The sequence below is a fragment of the Cervus elaphus genome, chromosome 12 (genome assembly GCF_910594005.1).
Source record: "Cervus elaphus chromosome 12, mCerEla1.1, whole genome shotgun sequence".
NCBI lineage: Eukaryota > Metazoa > Chordata > Mammalia > Artiodactyla > Cervidae > Cervus > Cervus elaphus.
The window spans coordinates 90393407-90416437 of NC_057826.1; the positions used below are offsets into that span (position 1 = coordinate 90393407).

Here is a 23031-nt window from a genome sequence, read left to right on the forward strand (position 1 = left end):
TTGGCAGTCACAGCCTGAATGGATTTCACATCAAACAGTTAATTCACCTCTTACTTATTTCTTTGCTGTTGTTGTGTCTGCTAAGTTGTGTCTGACTCATTTGAGACCTGATGAACTGTAGCCCACCAGGCTCCTCTGGTCCATGGGATTTTCCAGGCAATAATACTGGAGTGGGTTGCCATTTTCTTCTCCAGGGGATCTTCCTGACCCAGGAATCAAATCCACATCTCCTGCATTGGCCCACGGATTCTTTACCACTGAACCACCAGGAAGTTACTTATTTGGCACCATCAAAATACCCAGGCTTCCTAGAGTTACCATAGGTGTTATTTTTTTAAACTTGGTTTGACACATATAGATATACTTGTGAGGATAGGGGCAGATTAACTTGAAATTGGTCTGAATAAACCAGAAGTTAACAGCTAAATGCAGTCAAACATAGGGTATACTCCCATGTACTCACAAAGCTTCAGCAGACCCAGCTGAAGGTCCAAGTGCAGAATGAAAGGCTCCTGATTTACAATAAAGTAAAACCATATTTTCATTCACTTGTGAAGAGTCAAACACTGTTCTAATCTATTAAAACACTGCAAATCAGCCAAGATCAGAGAACTACAGAGTTATCAAGCAGGAAATCTGCCATGTCTGATCTCCTTGATAGAATAACAGGGTCGAGTTTTATCTATAAACCTAATGACCTAGAGCTGGTGCTGGCCTGTTTTAAGAGGTTAAGTTATTTTTATTTCAAACATCTTTGGATACTACCATGTTGACTGAGGTTTTGCATTTCTCGTTCTCGACGATCTAACTCTGCTGCTTTTCTTTCTAATTCTTCCTGGCGCTTAAGAAGTTCAGCTTGGGCCAAGGCATGTTCCTACACAGAAAATAAGGGAACAGGTTGTCAGAAGTAGAAAGTACAGTAATATTCCTGCTTCTACTATACTCCTACTTCTCTACTACGCTAGAAACTTAATTCAACTACTATTCCACAGTATAGGAATTCACTGAAGATTACAGTTTCAGAGAATATTATGGAACTATTTGGCCCATTTTGGCCTTCTGGTTATGAAAAGCCTCAATAGGAATGTTGGGCCCACTAGGACAAGAAAAAATTCTCTCAGTAAGAATAGTTAAAATCCTAAGGTAATTGGGAAAATGAAATTAAGGGGAACCGTGGCTAAATTAGAATGAGGGACAGAGACGAGAACAGTTGAGGAAAAGAGACAAATGGAGAAAAGGGCAATTGAATTAGCTCTTACGAATTGGATTAAATGGTACCTAAGGTTCCCAGTGCAAGAATACTGTATAATACCTTACATTTTACAAGATAATAAGGTAAAAGAAAGATATGGTTAAGAAATTCAGGTTTATAACTCCATCTGCCTTTATGTAATACCAGGCGTCTTATTCATCTCCTTTTTTCTTGGTATTTTTTGCCACCTTCTATTTCCTACCAATATACTTTGCTTAGCCATCCTAACTCTCTTCCAATAATATCTATCTGATCTTATCATTGTTACTATAATAGAATTGTGTATTAAAAAGTGAGACCAAAAGCAATAAAAATTTCACTACACAAGTTATACACCAAGATGACAGGAATTCAATAACTGCTAATAGTGGAGCAAAGCAAATCAATACTTTGAAAATGAGGTATGAGTTTTATAGGGCTGAGAAACTACTAACCCAGCTTCAAAAGTGAGTTAAAAATTAAACAAGAAGGATAAATCAACTATACTCCAATAAAATTAAGTAATAAGGAATACTATATAAAGAAGTAGTTTGCTCTGAAAGCAAATGTTATTGATATTGCAATTTTCCATATGAATCTACACATGTAACATGAACTAACCTTTGCAATCTGTGTATAAGCTGGATGTTCCTCTGTTGGTTTCATTATTGCTGGCTGTGTACTGGGTACGTTAGGCATTTTCACATTACCTGGTGGAGGCTAGGAAGATTAAGAAAAGAGCAAATTACATAACATAGAAACCTAACTTCAACTTCTTTCAAAAAGTATATCAATAAAAACCAAAATGCCAAGAACTGCCTCACTTCCTCTCCTAACTTCTCATAACCAAGTGTGTTGCAGTGAGCTCTACTTAAAGAGTTTCATCTCCATTTTCTCAAACTTGTTCATTTCTTAACTCTTCAGTTCGGCTGCTACTTCCAGCACTACACCATTGGCACTCTCCTCCAGAACACTGTTCATTAAAAACAAAGTGAAAACAAAAAAACCTGCAAGTATGTCTTTTTAGTAAAATACAGATAGCACCAAACTGAAGAATTTATACCAAGGTTAGCGGTTCACTAGGTTAACTGTCCACTCTTTCCATCTAACAAAGTTATGTGCCAGTGACCCTAAAAAGTAAATAGGAACAGTCTTGGCAGGACACCAGTAATACTTCTTGAAAAGAATAAAAGGGAAGACATTAGGGAGATGGAAAACAAACTGCACAGCTCCACTCTGCCAATGAGGATCAACAGTATGTGAAAGTAGCTGCAACTTCAAAAAGTAGGTAGATGTCTACAAGTAGGGAATTGGTTAAATTACTATATGTACATACAATGCAGTCATCAAAAGGAATGCGTTAGCTCTACAGGACGCCCTTTAAATACTAAATGAAATAAAACCAACTGCAGACCAGCTTGCATATGACTAAATTTTTTCTTTTATGAAAACGGTTGTATATGTCTAATTTTTTGAACACACAGTTATATATGTCCAGAAAAATATCTAGAATGTCCCAGCAACCTATCAAAGAGATTTGTACCTTTTGCTTTATACATTCTCTATTATTTGCCTTCTCTTCTCACTATACTACTTTTTCTTCAGTCAAAAAACAACTGTAGATATTCTTTAAAATAGCCACAAGAAAAAGAGGACAAGAAGAAAGAGAAAGAGAAGAAGAAAAAAAAAGAAAAGAAAACATACCAGCAAGCAGCTGCAGAAAGAAGTTCAATAATCAGAAGAACTATTAAACTCAAAGACACTACCCATGCAGCTTGATTTTACTCTGACACAGCAAACAGCAGCCCTGAAAAGGAAGCCAGACACAACCAAAGATATAAATGGAGTACATCTGACTCTAAAATTCCTACGGAAATGTCAAGAGCTAAGAATAGGTCAAACAATTCTGAAGATGATGAAGGTAGGCAAACCTACAATAGCAAGACTTAATATAGAGAGGAGACAAGATAGCAGCAGGATAGGTGGACATGGAGTACATCTTTCTCCATAGATGCATCAAGAAAACACATTCAGATACAAAAGATCTTGCAGAACACCAGCTGAGAGCTGGCAGGAGCCCCTGACTACCAGAAAGGAATTTAAATCCAAGCAAAACTCAGTAGAATGAAGGAAGGTAGGGAAAAAGAGGAGAGTGAGCAGGACTGGACCTACACCCAAGGGGTGGGGGAACTGGAGCAGGGGTGAGATTGACACATTGGAGCAACTGCTTGGGACAGAGGGGTAGAATTTGAGGCCGTTGGGGAGTACAGCAGCTATCCTGTGACAGTCTGAAGCGAGTGAGATCCACAAAGCCAATCCGCGCCACAGCCCTACATACCCTGGAAAGGGACAGAAGTCCCCTGGGATGCACGGTGGCTGAGAGCAGGAGCTTATGGGTTAGAGAGCAATCTCAGGGCAAAGTCTACTGTTGATTGCAAGGACATGGCCCAAGGGGACATGAGGGAGAAGACTGCTGTGGTGAATGCCTTTGGAAGAAAGTTAGGCAATGATAGAGTCAAGGCAATACTTCTGAGTCATGCACAGGGGGTGAAGCCATCACTATAGCTTCTCTCTCCCCATATTCCAGCACAAGCAGCTGACCAATAAAGACCCCAGAGAGGGTGGCCCTTCAAGTGCCTGACGCAGTAAGCAATAGAGAAGGACCTCTGAACACCAGAGGCTAGAAAAAGACTCTACTAGTGCCATAGTTCCTGCACCTAGGTCTGCTGGTGTCCCCACACACTTGGCACTGCCAGACTCTCCACAATCCAAGCAGCTGTGCCGCCTCCATGCTCAACCCTTACTGGGCCAGAGTCTCCAGAGGCTAGAAAAAGTCCTAAGAGTCCCACATCTCCTGGGCCTGTGGCTGCCAGATGCCCTCTGTACTTGGCACTAATAGGGTCCCTGCTATCCAAGCAGTCGGGCCACCTCCATACCTGGTACTTACCAGGGCAGACCCAAGTCCTCCAGGGCAGCCACAGGGGCAAACTCCTGTGGATGACCCGTATGCAGCTGTTGTTGTTCAGATGCTAAGTTGTATCTGACTCTTTGCAACCCCATCAAGAACAGCATGCCTTCACTACCCCCAAGGTTTGCTCAAACTCATGTTCATTGAGTCAATGATGCCATCCACCTATGTCATCCTCTGTAGCCCCATTCTCCTCCAGCACTCAGTCTTTCCCAGCATTAGGGTCTTTTCCAATGAGTTGGCTCTTCACATGACATAACCAAAGTATTCCTTGGAGCTTCAGGGTCAGCATCAGTCCTTCCAATGAGCTTCAGTGTTGGTTTCCTTTAGGAATGACTGGTTTAATCTCCTTGCTGTCCAAGGGACTCTCAAGAGTCTTCTTCAGCACCACAGTTTCAAAGCATCAAAAATTAAGGAGTCCATCCCATTTATCATTGCAACAAAAAGAACAAAGTACTTGGGAATAAACCTACTTAAGGAGACAAAAGAGCTGTATACAAAAAAATGGTAAGACACTGATGAAAGAAATCAAAGACAACATAAACAGATGGAGAGATATTCCATGTTCCTGGGTTGGAAGAATCAATATTGTGAAAATGAACAGACTACCAAAAGCAATCTACAAACTCAATGCAATTGCTATCAAATTAACAATGGCATTTTTCACAGAGCTAGAACAAAAAACTTCACAGTTTGTATGGAAACACAAGAGACCCCCGAATAGCCAAAGCAATCTTGAGAAAGAAGAATGGAGCTGGAGGAATCAATCTTCCTGACTTTAGACTATACTACAAAGCTACAGTCATCAAGACAGTATAGTACAGGCACAAAAAACAGAAATATACACCTATGCAACAAGATAGAAAGCCCAAAGATAAACCCACACACTTATGGGCACCTTATTCTTGACAAAAGAGGCAAGGAGACCGTTTCTTCAATAATTAGTACTGGGAAAATTGGTCAGCTATGTGTAAAAGAATGAAATTAGACTATTTCCTAACAACATACACAGACAAACTCAAAATGGATTAAAGATTTAAATCTAAGACCACAAACTATAAACTCTTAGAGGAAAACATAGGCAGAACACTCTATGACATAAATCACAGCAAGATCCTCTACTATGCAATGGAAAAATTACTACATAATGGAAAAAAAAATTAACAAGCGAGACCTAATTCAACTTGAAAGTTTTTGCATGGGAAAGGAAACTACAAACAAAGTGAAAAGACAACCCTCAGAATGGAAGAAAATAATAGCAAATGAAATAATTGACAAAGGATTGATCTCCAAAATATACAAGAGGCTCATGCAGCTCAATACCAGAAACAAACAGCCCAATGGAAAAGTGGGCAGAAGACCTAAACAAACATTTCTCCAGAGAAGACAAACAGATGGCTAATAAACACATGAAAAGATGCTCAAATCACTCATCATTAGTGAAATGCAAATCAAAACTACAATGCGATATCACCTCACATCAGTCAGAATGGCCATCATCAAAAAAAAAAAAAAATCTATGAACAATAAATGCTGGAGAGCATGTGGAGAAAAGGGAACCCTCTTGCACTTGTGGGAATGTAACTGATACAGCCACTATGGAGAGTCCTTAAAAAAAGTAAGACTAAAACTACCATATGACCCAACAATCCTACTACCAGGCACATATCCTGAGAAACCCATAACTGACAAAGACACATGTATCCCAATGTTTACAACAACACTATTCACAACAGCTAGGACATGGAAGCAATCCGATGTCCACCACAGATGAATGGATAAGGAAGCTGTGGAACAGATATACAAAGGACTACTATTCAACCAAAAGAAGGAATGCATCTGAGTCAGTTCTAATGAGGTGGATGAACCTAGAGCCTATTATACAGAGTGAAGTAAGTCAAAAAAACAAACATCATATATTAATGCATATATATGGAATCTAGAAAGATGGTGCTGATGAACTCATTTGTACGGCAGCAATGGAGATGCAGACACAGAGAACAGACTTGTGGACACGGGCAGGGGGCAGGGTGGAAGGAGGGAGTGGGACGAATGAAGAGTATCATGAAAACATATACACTACCATATGTAAAATAGACGGCCACTGAGAATTTGCTGTATGTTCAGGGAACTCAAACCAGTGCTCTGTGACAATCTAGAGGGTGGGATGGGGTGGGAGCTGAGAGGGAGGTTCAAATATGTGTACCTGTGGCTGATTCATGTTGATGTACAGCAGAAACCAACACAATCTTATAAAGCAACTATCCTTCAATTAAAAATAAATAAATGTTTTAAAAAAACTTAACGTAGAGACATCCCTGGTAATCCAATGGCTGAGAATCCTCCTGCTGTTTTGAGGGACACGGGCTCAATTCCAGGTCCAGGAGGATCCCACATGTCACATGGCAACTAAGCCTGTGCACCGTAACCACTGAAGCCTGTGTGCCCTAGAGCCTGGGCTCCTCAACAAAAGAGCCTCCAAAATGAAAATCCAGAACAGCTGCCACTCGCCAACTAGAGAAAGTCCATGAGCAGCAATGAAGAGTCAGTGCAACAAAAATAATAATTTTTTTTTAAGAAAAAGACTCAATATGGTAATAAACAGTGTGGTACAGATGCCAAAGATATAGAAAACACCAATATACAGCAGGGAAACAGAGATAAACCCTGTAAAATTTGATACCTAATAGAAGTCATACCACAAAACAGTGCAGAAATAATGTATTAGTCAATAACTGAAGCTGAGATAACCAGATGGAATAATTAAACTAGATTTCCTACTTGATATCACATACAAATACATAAAAAGCAGAGACTTTGCTGACAAAGGTTCATCTAGTCAAAGCCATGATTTTTTCCACAGTCAGGTAAGGATGTGAGAGTTGGACCATGAAGAAGGCTGAGCACGGAAGAACTGATGCTTTTGAACTGTGGTGTTGGAGAAGACTCTTGAGAGTCCCTTGGACTGCAAGGAGATCAAACCAGTCAGTCCTAAAGGAAATCAATCCTGAATATTCATTGGAAGGACTGATGCTGAAGCTCCAATACTCTGGCCACCTGATGAGAAGAGCCGACTCATTAGAAAAGACCCTGATACTGGGAAAAACTGAAGGCATGAGGAGAAGGGGATGACAGAGGACAAGATGGTTGGATGGCATCAGTGAGTCAATGGTCATGAGTTTGAGCAAGCTCTGCGAGATGGTGAAAGACAGGGAAGTCTGGCATGCTGCAGTCCATGGGGTCACCAAGAGTCAGACATGACTGAGCAACTGAACAACAATCACATACAAAAATAAATTCCATGTGGATCAATTACATAAAGGTGAAAAAACAAAATTTAAACACTTTGAGGGAATGGCAAACCACCCCAGTATACTTGCCATGAGAACCCGATGAGCTGTATAAAAGGCAAAAAGATGTGACACCGAAAAATGAATCCCCCAGGTCGGAATGTGTCCAATATGCTACTGGGTAAGAGGGGAGGACAACTACTAACAGCTCCAGAATGAAGCAGCTGGGCCAAAGTGAAGATGATGGTCAGCTGCAGATGTGTCTGGTGATGAAAGTAAAATCCAGTGTTGCATAGGAACGTGGAATGTTAGGTCCAAGAATAAAAGCAAACTGGACATGGTCAAGCAGGAGATGGCAAGAGTAAACATTGACATCCTAGGAATCAGTGATCCAAAATGGATGGGAATGGGTGAATTTAAATCAGATGACCATTATATCTACTACTGTGGGCAAGAATCCCTTAGAAGAAATGGAGTAGCCATCACAGTCAATAAGAGTTCGAAATGCAGTACTTGGATGCAGTCTCAAAAACAACAGAATGATCTCGGTTCATTTCCAAGGCAAACCATTCAATATCACAGTAATTCAAGCCTATGCCCCAACCACTGATGCTGAAGAAGCTGAAGTTGATCAGTTCTATGAAGACCTCAAAGACCTCCTAGAGCTAACACCAAAAGAAAAATATGTCCTTTTCATTACAGGGGACTGGAATGCCAAAGCAGGAAGTCAAAAGATACCTGGAGTAACAGGCAAGTTTGGCCTTGGGGTACAAAATGAAGCAGCACAAAAGCTAACAGAATTCTGCCAAGAGAATGCACTGGTCATAGCAAACACCCTTTTTCAACAAAAGAAACGCCTTTACATATGGCAGTTCTATTTCCAGTTTTTTAAGGAATCTCCACACTGTTTTCCATAGTGGCTGTACTAGTTTGCATTCCCACCAACAGTGTAAGAGGGTTCCCTTTTCTCCACACCCTCTCCAGCATTTATTGCTTGTAGACTTTTGGATAGCAGCCATCCTGACTGGCGTGTAATGGTACCTCATTGTGGTTTTGATTTGCATTTCTCTAATAATGAGTGATGTTGAGCATCTTTTCATGTGTTTGTTAGCCATCTGTAAGTCTTCTTTGGAGAAATGTCTGTTTAGTTCTTTGGCCCATTTTTTGATTGGGTCATTTATTTTTCTGGAATTGAGCTGTAGGAGTTGCTTGTATATTTTTGAGATTAATCCTTTGTCTGTTTCTTCATTTGCTATTATTTTCTCCCAATCTGAGGGCTGTCTTTTTACCTTACTTATAGTTTCCTTTGTAGTGCAAAAGCTTTTAAGTTTCATTAGGTCCCATTTGTTTAGTTTTGCTTTTATTTCCAATATTCTGGGAGGTGGGTCATAGAGGATCTTGCTGTGCTGTGGTACATATACACCATGGAATATTACTCAGCCATTAAAAAGAATTCATTTGAACCAGTCCTAATGAGATGGATGAAGCTGGAGCCCATTATACAGAGTGAAGTAAGCCAGAAAGATAAAGAACATTACAGCATACTAACACATATATATGGAATTTAGAAAGGTGATAACGATAACCCTATATGCAAAACAGAAAAAGAGACACAGAAATACAGAACAGACTTTTGAACTTTGTGGGAGAATGTGAGGGTGGGATATTTCACAAGAACAGCATGTATACTATCTATGGTGAAACAGATCACCAGCCCAGGTGGGATGCATGAGACAAGTGCTCCGACCTGGTGCACTGGGAAAACCCAGAGGAATCGGGTGGAGAGGGAGGTGGGAGTGGGGATCGGGATTGGGAATACATGTAAATCCATGGCTGATTCATATCAATGTATGACAAAACCCACTGGAAAAAAAAAATAATAATAATAATAAATAAATAAATAAATAAAATTTTAAAAAAAAGAAATGCCTTTACATATGAACATCATCAAATGGTTAACACCAAAATCAGACTGACTACGTTCTTTGTAGCCAAAGATGGAGAAGCTGTTCTACAGACAGCAAAAACAGGGCTGGAGCTGACTGCGGCTCAGACCATCAGCTTCTCATGGCAAAATTCAGGCTTAAAGAGAGTGGGGAAAGCCACAAGGCCAGCCAGGCACAACTTAAATCAAATCCCCTATGAATATACAGTAGAGGTGACAGAGAGATTCAAGGGACTAGATCTCATAAACAGAATGCCTGAAGAACTATGGACAGAGATCCGTAATATTGTACAGGAGGCAGTGAACAAAACCATCCCAAAGAAAAACAAAAGCAAGAAGGCAAAATTGTTGTCTGAGGAGGCTTTACAAATAGCTGAAGAGAGAAGTGAAAAGCAAGGCAGAAAGGTAAAGGTAGACCCAACTAAGTTCCAGAGAATAGCAAGGACAGACAAGAAGGCCTTCTTCAATAAACAATGCAAAGAAATAGATGAAAACCACAGAAGGGAAAAAGACCAAAGATCTCTTCAAGAAAACTGGAAATATCAAAGGAACATTTCATTCAAAGATGGACATAATAAAGGACAGAAACGGTAAAGACCTAACAGAAGAGATCAAGAGATGGAAAGAATACACAGAAGAACAGTACAAAAAATATCTTAATGACCCAGATAACAACACTGGTGTGGTCACTTACCCAGAGCCAGACATTAATGAAGTCAAGTGGGCCTTAGGAAGCACTGCTGTCAATAAAGTTAGTGGAGGCTGCGATGGAATTCCAGCAGAGCTATTTAAAATTTTAAAAGATGATACATTCAAGTGCTACACTCAATATCCAAAGTGCCAGCAAATTTGGAACACCTAGCAGTGGCCACAGGACTGAAAAAGGTCAATCCTCATCCCAGTTCCCAAGAAGGGCAGTATGAAAGACTGTTCAAACCACAGGACAACTGCACCCATGTCCCACACTAGTAAGGTTATGCTCAAAATTCTGCACGCTGGGCTTCAGCATTATTTGAACCGAGAACTTCCAGACGTCCAAGCTGGGCATTGAAAAGGCAGAGGAAACAGATCAAATTGCCAACATTTGCTGGATCACAGACAAAGCAAGGGAATTCCAGAAAAACATCTACCTCTGTTTCATTGACTTCGCTAAAGCCTTTTAATATGTGGATCATAACAAACTGTAGTTAAGAGAGATGGGAATACCAGGCCATCTTACCTGTCTTCTGATAAACCTGCATTTGGGTCAAGATGAAACAGTTAGAACCCTGTATGGAACAACTGACTGGTTCAGGATTGAGAAAGGAGTACAACAAGGTTGCTTATGGTCACCCTGCTTATTGAACTTACAGGCAAAGCATATCATAAGAAGTGCCAGGACAGATGAGTTCCAAGCTGGAATCAAGACTGCCGGGAGAAATACCAACAACCTCAGACATGCAGATGATACCACTCTAATGGGAGAAAGTGAAGAGGAACTAAAGAACCTCTCAATGAGATAGAGGGAGGAGAGTGAAAAGGCTGGCTTAAAACTCAATATTAAAAAAACTAAGATCATGGCATCCGGTCCCTTGACTTCATGGAAAACAGAAGGGGAAAAGGTGGAAGCAGTGACAGATTTCCTCTTCTTGGGTTCTAAAAGCACTGCAGATGGTGACTGCCATGAAATTAGAAGACAATTGCTTCTTGGCAGGAAAGCTATGAAAAGCTGAACACTGTGTTAAAGACATCACTTTTCCAACAAAGGTCCGTATAGTCAAGGCTATATGGTCTTTCCAGTAGTCACATATAGTTGTGAGAGCTGTACCATAAAGAAGGCAGAGAGCCAAAGAACTGATGCTTTTGAACTGTGGTGCTGAAGAAGACTCTTGAGAGTCCCTTGGACTGCAAGGAGATCCAACCAGTAAATCCTAAAGGTAATCAACCCTGAATACTCATTGGAAGGACTGATGCTGAAGCTGAAGCTCTAATACTTTGGCCACCTGATGCGAACAGCCGACTCACTGGAAAAGACCCTGATGCTGGAGAAGACTGAGGGCAGAAGGAGAAGGGGACAACAAAGGTTGAGATGGTTGGATGGCATCACCAATACAATCGACATGAACTTGGGCAAGCTCTGGGAGATGGTAAGGGACAAGGAATCCTGGAATGCTGCAGTCCATGGGGTCACAAAGAGTCAGACAAGACTTAGCAAATGAACAACAACAAGCAAAAAAATATACCTGAATATTTTCATGAATTCAAAGCACATAAGAGCTTCTCAAATATTTAAGCTATAGAAATCTTGGTGTATCCTGTCTATGATGTATTGAAAGTGAGTAAAGCAGCCTGGAACACAGTAAATGATCAGTAAGTATTTATAAATTAAGGTGGTAGTTGTTCAGTAGCTCAATCATGTCCAACTCTTTGCAACCCCGTGGACTGCAGCACGCCAGGCTTCCTTGTCCTTCACTATCTCCCAGAGCTTGCTCAAACTCATGTCCATTGAGCCAGTGATGCCATCCAACCATCTCGTTCTCTGTCATCCCCTTCTCCTCCTGCCTCCAATCTTTCACATCAGGTCTTTTCTAACGAATTGGCTCTTCAAATCAGTGGCCAAAGTATTGGAGTTTCAGCATCAGTCCTTCCAATGAACATTCAGGACTGAGTTCCTTTAGGATTAACTGGTTTGATTACCCTTGCAGTCCAAGGGACTCTCAAGAGTCTTCTCCAACACCACAGTTCAAAAGCATCAATTCTTCAGCTTTTAGACAAAGAATAAGGTTAGCAAATACATAAACCATAAAGTTAATATTAATAAAATTCAACTATACTGAAATACAGTAACAAGGTGAAAAGTCAATCACAAACTGGGAAAAACTGGTTACAACAGACTTCACCAAAAAAACCTGCTGCTCAGAATACCAGAAGAACTGCTACAAATCCATAAAGATACAAACTACTAACAGAAAAATAGGCAAAACAGACAAACAGACAATACAAAGAAAAGAAAACAGGAATGGCCAATAAAACTATGAACCAACGGTTTAACCTCACTAGTAATCAAGAAATATAAAAACAATGACATACCATTCCAAAACTATGAGATAGGAAAATGTAAAGCCTGAAGTACCAAACTTTGTAATTACAGTGTATACACAGTGATGTTATAAAAATTAAAGCATATGATCGAGAAGCTTTTCAAATCATTGGGAAAAGAAAAGATACTGATAAATGGTGCTAGGATCATTATTTAAATGTTTGGAAGAAAAAAAATCAGATCCATATCCTACCAGAATAAATTCCAAATGGATTAAAGTTCAATGAAAAAAGGAAAAAAAGAAACTATAAAGGTACTAGAAATAGTACAAGTACATAGAATATAGATGACTACCTGATCTTGGCCTGGAGAAAAGCCATAGGGTAAAGATTCATGAGAAATCACAATGAAAAGAAAATACACCTGACAACATAAAAATTTAGAGCTCCGATGATATAAAGCATTTCACAGATGAGTTTAAGACAAGTTCTAAATAATAAACAAATATAGACAATTAGTTTATATTTTTCATTATGTACAAATCAGTAAGAAATAGAAGACCATGTTATGGGGGGAAATGCATTTTAAAAACCCTTAACCAGGCAGCTTACAGAAAAGAAATACAAAGAGAAAATAAATATATTCAAAACGTCAACCTCATCAGTAATCAAAGAAATGCAAATTTCACCTAACATTTTTCACACGATCATTACCATAAGACTATCAAAATGTTTTGGAAAAGATGTGATAAAATGGATATTTCTCACACACTGATATTGGGAATATAAAATAGCTCATAAAATAATCCTGGAGACAATTTGACATTATGTTTAAGAGCCACTGAAGTATTTATATCCTATGACCCATAAACAGCTACTCCTGAAAAACAGCATACAGAAATAACACAAGATATGCACAAATATGTGTATGTCAAAATGTTCCCTACAGCATTATTTATAAAAGCAAAGAAGTCAGAAATATACCCAAATGTCCAATAATAGATAAAATACAGATAAATTGATAAATTATGATCCATTCATAGGAGAGTATATTATGAAGCTATTTAAAAATTCTGAAAGAAAAATGAAATGAGAAAAGCTTCTACACAGAAGTTATAAAACAAAACTGTATATAATCTCAATTTCTTATTTTAAAATGCATCAGTATGTTAACAGTGATTATTTCTGGCTAGTGGGATTTAAAGATTTTTTCTTGTAATTTTTTATCTCCATTATAATTTTTATTGTCAAAAGAACTGTACTCTCTATTCCAATTGCCTATTCCCTGACTCCAATATTTCATATTAATAGGCAGAAAAACTGACCCTGATCAATCCTAACTGTTCTCCAACTGGAAAATCAGACCCCTGAAGTATCACCCTCTTGGTTTAATGAGTATCAAGAACAAAACAGTGACCAAGTAAAATGCCTGGCAAAGTTAGTTTTGCAGTACAATTCAGAAAAATCACACAAGAAATAATTCAAGAATTCACCCTGGTGAAACTACAGTATAAATTCTTTTTTAAAATTTATTTTTTATTGAAGAATAATTGCTTTACAGAATGTTGCTGTTTTCTGTCAAACCTCAACATGAATCAGCCACAGGTACACACATGTCCCCTCCCTTTCAAACCTCCCTCCCATCTCCTCCCCACCCCACTCTCCCAGGTTGATGCAGAGCCCCTGTTTGACTTTCCTGAGCCATACAGCAAATTCCCGTTGGCTGTCTATTTCACATATGGTAATGTAAGCTTCCACGTTACTCTTTCCATACATCTCATCCTCTCCTCCCCTCTCCCCATGTCCATAAGTCTATTCTCTGTGTCTGTTTCTCCATTGCGGCCCTGTAAATAAATTCTTCAGTGCCATTTTTCTAGATTCCATATATATGCATTAGAATACGCTCTTTATCTTTCTCTTTCTGACTCACTTCACTCTGTATAATAGGTTCTAGGTTCATCCACCTCATTAGAACTGACTCAAATGTGTCCCTTTTATGGCTGAGTAATATTCCATTGTGTATATATATCACAATTTCTTCATCCATTCATTTGTCAATGGACATATAGGTTGCTTCCATGTTCTAGCCATTGTAAATAGTGCTGCAATGAGCAATGGGATACATGTGTCTCTTTCAATTTTGGTTTCCTCAGGGTATATGCCTAGGAGTGGAATTGCTGAGTCATATGGTGGTTTTATTCCCAGTTTCTTAAGGAATCTCCATACCGTCTTCCATAGTGGCTGTATCTATTTACATTCCCACCAGCAATGCAAGAGTGTTCCCTTTTCTCCACATCCTCTCCAGCATTTATTGTTTGTAGACTTTTTGACGAGTGCCATTCTGACAGGTGTGAGGTGATATCTCATGAAACTACAGTACAAATTCTTTACTGCTTTAAGTAACAAATGAAGTATTAAGTATAATGAATTAGTAGGTAAGAATGAAGGCTAGTTTAGAGCTAGTATTTTATATATCTGAGGTAATAGTTGCTGAGGTTACAGCAATGATGAGAAATGGTGGAGAAGCACAAATCTCTAATAACACTGACATTAACATGATAGTTAGTATCCCAATAATTTCTTCAAATTTGTCAATGCTAGCTAAATCTCTGCCCAGCTCTGGAACCAGTATTTCCATCAGCCACAATATGCATGATTAGCCACCTCAAGCCGAGTATAGCCCTTGTCATTATTAACAACATGCTCTGATAATGGCTCCACATTCTTTTCCAACTTTTCACATCTGCACATACGAATAAAAAGAAAAATAAAACAATCCACTCAACACTTTCATTTACAGCAACACAGCAGATCACACATTTGTAGAGACACCTCTGATTTGCACTACCTAAAAATACTGTTCAAAATTGAGAAAGGAGTGCATCAGGACTGCATATTGCCACCCTGCTTGCTTAACTTATATGCAGAGTACATCATGAGAAATGCCAGGCTGAATGAATCACAAGCTGGAATCAAGATTCCTAGAAGAAATATCAATAACCTCATATATGCAGATAACAACACCCTTATGACAGAAAGCAAAGAGGAACTAAAAAGCCTCTTGATGAAGGTGAAAGAGGAGAGTGAAAAACCTGGCTTAAAACTCAAAATTCCAGCTATACTACAAAGCAACAGTCATCAAGACAGTATGGTACTGGCACAAAGACAGAAATATAGATCAATGGAACAGAATAGAAAGCTCAGAGATAAATTCACGCACCTATGGACACCTTATCCTTGACAAAGGAGGCAAGAATATACAATGGAGAAAAGACAACCTCTTTAACAAGTGGTGCTGGGAAAACTGGCCAACCACTTGTAAAAGAATGAAACTAGAACACTTTCTAACACCATACACAAAAATAAACTCAAAATGGATTAAAGATCTAAATGTAAGACGAGAAACTATACTATAAAACTCCTAGAGGAAAACATAGGCAAAACACTCTCTGACGTAAATCACAGCAGGGTCCTCTATGACCTACCTCCCAGAGTAATGGAAATAAAAGCAAAAATAAATGGGACCTAATTAAACTTAAAAGCTTTTGCACAACAAAGGAAACTATAATCAAGGTGAAAAGACAGCCTTCAGAATGGGAGAAAATAATAGCAAACGAAGCAACTGACCAAGATTTAATCTCAAAAACATACAAGCAACTCCTGCAGCTCAATTACAGAAAAACAAGTGGCCCAATCAAAAAATGGGCCAAAGAACTAGACATTTCTCCAAAGAAGACATACAGATGGCTAACAAACACATGAAAAGATGCTCAACATCACTCACTATCAAGAGAAATGCAAATCAAAACCACAACAAGGTACCGTTACACGCCAGTCAGGATGGCTGCTATCCAAAAGTCTACAAGCAATAAATGCAGGAGAGGGTGTAGAGAAAAGGGAACCCTCTTACACTGTTGGTGGGAATGCAAACTAGTACAGTCACTATGGAGAACAGTGTGGAGATTCCTTAAAAAACTGGAAATAGAACTGCCATATGACCCAGCAATACCACTCCTAGGCATACACACCGAGGATACCAGAATTGAAAGAGACACGTGTACTCCAATGTCATCGCAGCACTGTTTACAATAGCCAGGACATGGAAGCAACTTAGATGTCCATCAGCAGATGAATGGATAAGAAAGCTGTGGTACATATACACAATGGAATATTACTCAGCTATTAAAAAGAATGCATTTGAATCAGTTCTAATGAGGTGAATGAAACTGAAGCCTATTATACAGAGCAAATTAAGTCAGAAAGAAAAATACCAATACAGTATATTGACACATATATATGGAATTTAGAAAGATGGTAACGATGACCCTATATGTGAGACAGCAAAAGAGACACAGATATAAAGAACAGACTTTCGGACTCTGTGGGAGAAGGTGAGGGTGGGATGATTTGAGAGAATAGCACTGAAACATGTATATTATCATATGTGAAACAGATCACCAGTCCAGGTTCAATGCATGAGGCAGGGTGCTCAGGGCTGGTGCACTGGGTTGACCTTGAGGGATGGATGGGGAGGGAGGTGGGAGGGCGGGTCAGGATGGGGAACACATATACACCCACAGCTGATTCATGTGAATGTATGGCAAAAACAACCACAATATTGTAAAGTAATTAGCCTCCAACTAAAATAAATTTTTTAAAAAAAACCTCAACATTCCAAAAACTAAGATGGCATCCAGTCCTATCACTTCATGGCAAACAGATGGGGAAAAAAATGGAAACAGGGCTCTAAAATCACTGAGGATGGTGATCACAGCCATGAAATTAAAAGATGCTTGCTCCTTGGAAGAAAAGCTATGACAAACCTAGACAGCATATTAAAAAGCAGATTGATCATTTTGCCAACAAACATCTATATAGTCAAAACTACGGTTTTTCCAGTAGTGATGTACAGATGTGAAAGCTGGACCATAAAGAAAACTGAGCACCATTGTGGTGCTGGAGAAGATGTGGGAGTTTCTTGGGCTGCAAGGACATCAAACCAGTCAATCTTAAAGGAAATCAACCCTGAATATTCAACTGATGAAGGACTGATACTAAAGCTGAAGCTCCAATAATTTGGCCACCTGATGTGAAGAACCGACTAATTGGAAAAGACCCTGAAGCTGGGAAAGACTGAGACCAAGGGAAGGGGGTGACAGAAATGAGATGCTTGGATGGTATCATCAACTCAATGGACATGAATCTGAGCCAACTTCAGGAGATAGCGAAGGACAGGGAAGACTGGCGTGCTGCAGTCCATGCGGTTGCAGAGAGCTGGACACGACTGAGTGACTGAACAGGAACAACAAAAATTCTGAATCAAATTTCACTTAAATAATATTGTAAATACATGACTAAGCTAACAGGAAATCCTGAGAGGCCAGAAAGTAAGTAAAGCTGTGAATCCAAACAAAGAAGAGCCTTGATGTCATCTCATCAACAAAATCACCAGAATTCAATAAACTAGAGGCAAAGCTTGGGAGTCCATACAAGGTAAAAATCAATCTGAGATCACTGCATAAAGCCAGGACTCCTAAAAAACCAACATTCTCAGTGGATAAGCAAAAGAGCAGCTTCACAAAAAGAAACAGTATGAATACTTGCCTCTCTTGCCCTTGACTCTGGACAGGAAAGGAAAAAATAAAAATAAAAATTTTCCTCAAGAACTAGTAATCCTAAACCTACCACACTGAAGACTTGGGGCCAGGCTTCACACTACAGACAAAATATTCCAAGTTGAAATTTTCATTTCAAGATAACCCAGGTTGCAAGTATCTGGCGAAAGTAGAGGAACATACTGTAGAACTAAGCTTCAAAGAATTTTCACAGCTCAACCTCCAAGTAACTTTGACTCCTGATTTAAATACAGAAGGAAGCAAGTCATCATAAGCAAAGATCCACAGATCCACAAACTAAAAAGACCAGAAATACTGGAATAACACAAATGGAACTTACAGAAATGAAAACTATAATAATTAGAATTATAAGTTTGATAGACAAAAATGAAACAGCAGAGTAGACAAAGCTGAAGTGATAATTAGGGAAATGGAACTGGGTCTAAAGAAACTGCACAGAATGTAGCAGAAAGATGGGAAAAAAGGAAAATGTGAGACATTAGGAGAAATAAGAAGAGAGTGGGAAGGTGTGATGGAGAGGTCCACTGGAAGCAAACAGAGAGAATGAGAGAGGATTAGTGTTCAAAGGAAACGTGAGGACACTAATGCCTGGACTCCAGACTCCAAATCCTACACCCGATTTCTTAAAAGTTAGGAGCAAGACACACTAGAGCCCAAGAGCAAATCCCAAGAGACCTTAAAACCACAAAAAGAAAGGGGGTGTGACCAAGATGAGAGGAGGAAATCTTCAGCTCACCTCCTCCTATGAGCATCACCAAAATGACAACTATTTACAAACCAGCTCTTTAAGAAATGCCCTGAAGGCTAGCAGAGAAGATCTTCTGCAGCTAGAGACACAAAGATGGAATCACAAGAAAACATGGAGAAGGGGCGGAGTTGTGGTATAGTCAAGACCCACAGCCCTGTGTAGGCAACCCACAGACAGGACAAGCACAACTGCAGAGCCTCTTCCCAAGGAGTGAGGTGACCAAGCCCCACTTCTGGTGCCACACCTCGGGGGTCCTGCACTGGGAGGACAAGCCCCAAGAACGTTAGGGGCCAGCAGGGCTGACTGCAGGAGAGGCAGAGGGCTGCAGCAGAGACTCCTCTCTCACAGGACTCGCACAAAATGTCACCTGCTCCAAGACCCAGGGCAGAAGCAGTAATCTGAAAGCAGACAGTTAATTCTTAGGCTGGTTGATAGGAAGTCCGGGGCCCCTGAGAAGGAGAAATGGCTCTGGGGCTCTTGAGGAGGAGAAAAAGACAAACTTTTTTTCTCTAAAATGCTTTGTTACTTTTCTTTAAGCCCAGAGCTAATGATTACAACAAAACAACTCATCTTGCAAGGGTATGTTTTCCCTTAAGCTCTGTACCAATGACTGTGTAACAACAATGTATCTTGTTCAAAGACATGTTTCTCCTTCTTAACAAGAACCTTCTGACTAATCTTATCTTAAGACAGTATGTTGTGGGAGTGGGTCTGGTAAGACCTCTCTATTGCTAGTTCTAATCTTGTTAATTTAAGATGCATGTTGTGGGAGTGGCTCTGGTAAAAGTATACAAGGCCGTGATAAAGACTGGAGTGGGGGCATTCTCTGTCCCCATTCTGATGTCTAAGTCAGAAGTTTCTCTGTCCTTTCTCACTGTAATAAAACTTCTACCACACAAGAGCTCTGAGGATTCAAGCCTGGTCCCTGGTCCCGAGGCTAAATCTTCTTCAGAGATCACGAATCCAACATCGTGCACCACAAGCTATCAAAAGGAGAGGCAACTGGGACTCACTCTGGGGATACAGATGCTGGTGGCAGCCATCTGGGGGAGCCCACTGCATCATCCTATCACGAGGACACTGGTGCTGACAGGCTCCATTTTAGAATCCTCTCTCCGGCTGATCAGTGTCAGCACCTGGACCTGCCGGCCAGCTGCCCTAGGGCCCCCTCAGGCCCAGCTGCCATGGGACACAGACAAGTTCACCATGAGGCCCAGAAACATCAACAGATGAATGGATAAAGAAGACGTGGTACATAAAAACCACGGACTATTACTCGGTCATAAAAAGGAATGAATCTTGCCATCTGTGACATGGACAGGCTGTCGTGCTAAGTGAAACAAGTCAGCAGAGAAAGATGAATACTGTGTGCGCTCACCTGCATGTGGGATCTCAGGAACAAAACAAATGAACACACAGAATAAAATCGAAACACTCATAAACATGAGGAACAGGAGAGGAGGGGGGAAGACAGAAACAGGTCAGGGAGACTAACAGGCATGGCCTTCCAGGTACAAAGAATAGGGGCCAGGGTATAAAACGTAGAGGGTGGGGCAGTCAGTCAAGAACTATGCAATAACTTCGTGTGGTGACAGATGTTAACTAGACCTACTGTGGTGAACATTTAACACTGAACCATTACACTGTATAACAGGAACTAAAGTAGTGTAGGTCCATTATATTTCAAAAACAGACAAACTCATAGAAAAAGAGATCAGATTTGTGGTTGCCAGTAATGGGGAGTGGTGAGGAACTAGATAAAAGTAGTTTAAAGGTACAAACTTCCAGTTATAAGTTCAAGGGATGTTATGTACAACATGATAAACATAATTAACACTGCTACAGGCTATAGCTGAAAGTCGTTAGGAGAGTAAATCCCAAGACTTCTCATCATAAGGAAAAAAAATTTTTTTTCTATTTCTTTCATTTGGTATCTATATGAGATGAATGCTTACTAAATTTGATGCGTTAATCACTGCATGATATATCTTTTTTTCTTTTTTTTTTTTGGCCGCACCACATGCAGGATCTTAGTTCCCCAACTAGGGACCGAACCCTGCGTTGGAAGTGCAGAGTCCTAACCACTGGGCCACCAGGGAACTCCTATAAGTCAAATTATGCTGTACAGGGTCATATGTCAAAACGAAACAAACAGTCACGCAGTCGTGTCCAAGTCTTTGTGATCCCATGGAATGTAGCCCACCAGGCTCCTCTGTCCATGGGATTCTCCAGGCAAGAACACTGGAGTGGGTTGCCATTTCCTCCTCCAAGGGATCTTCCCACCCTGGGACTGAACTCGGGTCTCTCGCATTGCAGGCAGACTCTTTATCGACTGAGCCACCAGGGAAGCCATATGTCAATTGTATCTCAATAAACCTGGAAGAAGGAGGGGAAAAAAGGCAAGAAAGACACAATACCTGCACAAAGGAATTCCAGTAAGACTGAGCTATTTCTCAACAGCCTAGGGAGAAGGTGCCAAATTGATGAGAGAAAGGAACTGTCAATGTCAACCTCTAAATCCACTGAAATTAGCTTTTGAGAACCAAGGTGAAATAACAAATAGTTAGAAATATTAAAAGACCTTCTACTGTTATGTAGGAAGTTTGGCATGAGAATGAGGGATGGCCTAGCAGAAAAGGGGGCAAGCTGATCTCTAAACCCAGACTCTGCCCAGGACAGCACACAGTGGATACAAACTAACCACATGTGGCTTCCCTAAGTGACCTTAGGCAACTAGGAGCCTGTTAAGGTTCATAAATATTCTATACATATATACATCTGCTTATAACAGACTGAATTAGAAGAAGACATGCACAACACAGCCTATTGTTATATAACTTGGAACTGTCAATCGGCCTTGAGTGCATGCCCATTTGCATTCCCTTTCTTGATTGGTGGTGCATACAAGTCCTATTTTGCACAGAGCACAACCAAAAGGAGGCAGGAAGTATGAAAAAAGGGAAGCCAAATGCCTCCTTCCATGTCTTGGCAGTGTCTGTTTAATAAAAGATCTGTCTGCTTTGAGCTAACTGAGCTGTAACTTGTCTGTTGTTTTAAAACCTTTTAGTCTGTCCTTCCAAATTTTTGTTGCAATGAGACAAGAACCAAAGGAGAGAAATAAACCAACCTGACACTACCAATAGACCCTCACTAAACAAACTCCTATTTTTAGGAACAGGAAAACTAGTACCAGAAGGAATATTTGAGATGCAGAAAGTAGCATCTTTCTGCCTCACTGGACACTTCTGAGCACATCATCTTCCTTTTGCACTCATCAAAACGGAAGATACAAAAACAAAAAACAAAAAAAACTGAAGATACAGAAGGAAAGTCAACCTATCTATAGAAAAAAAAAAAAATACTCTAGTGCACCTGGACATGCTAGCCTCTTCTCCTGACTATCCTGAAACTGTATCACTGCTGCAGCAAGCCTCTAGGAAAACCTGAAGTATTGAGAAAAGTGCAGTAGGTCCAAAGACGGAGAGAAAGAAAAAACTTTAGAGAAGTCAGGAGAATAGGAGAGTGATGTTGGGTGCAGCGCTCTGGCCAGAGCAAGGCCATATACCCTTCTCCCATGAAGGATGAAATTCCACATGTTAAGAATAAACTACATTTCTTACATCTTTGTAAAAGTTATAATTCTCTTATAATTTATATGGTTCTTATTTTGTATTTTAACACAAATTACACAACTACATTTGCCTATTCATGTGGCTTTGGAGAACACAACCAGGACCAGCAAATAAAAATTATAGGAAGACATATTTTCAGTCAATAGAATTAAGAACATTATGATGATCACAGAAATACAATTGTGGAGAGACTTTTCTGTTATACAGTGAGCTCTTTGCATCAGAAATTCCAAAGGTGTTTCATTATTAAATAAATGAGTATATAAGATCCCTTTAAGGCATTGGAGGTCTACAAGCTGTCCTTATCAATGCATAAAACAAATAATGCTCATTTTCTTGGTTTCTTTCCAGTGTTTGAACATTTACTCAAGAAAATTTCTCCTTGCTTTTTCCGGCTCTTTCTCTTCCATCCGTGAGCCAATAACATTTCTAAGTATACTCAGATCTAAAGCAATGTTTCTTTACACGTTCATAGATCTTCTGCATCAGAAATCCCCAGTGCTTACTGAAAATGCAAACTCTAGGCCCCACTAGAGATATCTTGATTAAAAAACTCAGGGGTT

The 23031-nt window shown here is 39.9% G+C and overlaps 1 protein-coding gene across 5 annotated transcripts in view; it reads right to left on the minus strand.

Annotated features, from left to right (window-relative positions):
- SCAMP1 (secretory carrier membrane protein 1) overlaps window positions 1-23031 on the minus strand; it is a 150190-nt gene that overhangs the window by 84390 nt on the left and 42769 nt on the right. For 4 of the 5 annotated variants that reach the window (XM_043919970.1, XM_043919969.1, XM_043919967.1 and 1 more), the window contains exons 3-4: window positions 1853-1951; window positions 766-874 (exon numbers count right to left, since the gene is read on the minus strand). In XM_043919970.1, the coding sequence (XP_043775905.1) occupies window positions 766-874; window positions 1853-1930 (187 nt within the window). In that variant the 5' untranslated portion in view covers window positions 1931-1951. Of the gene's footprint in view, window positions 1-765; window positions 875-1852; window positions 1952-2935; window positions 3042-23031 lie in introns of those variants that run through there. The other variant, XM_043919971.1, reaches the window with a different exon arrangement.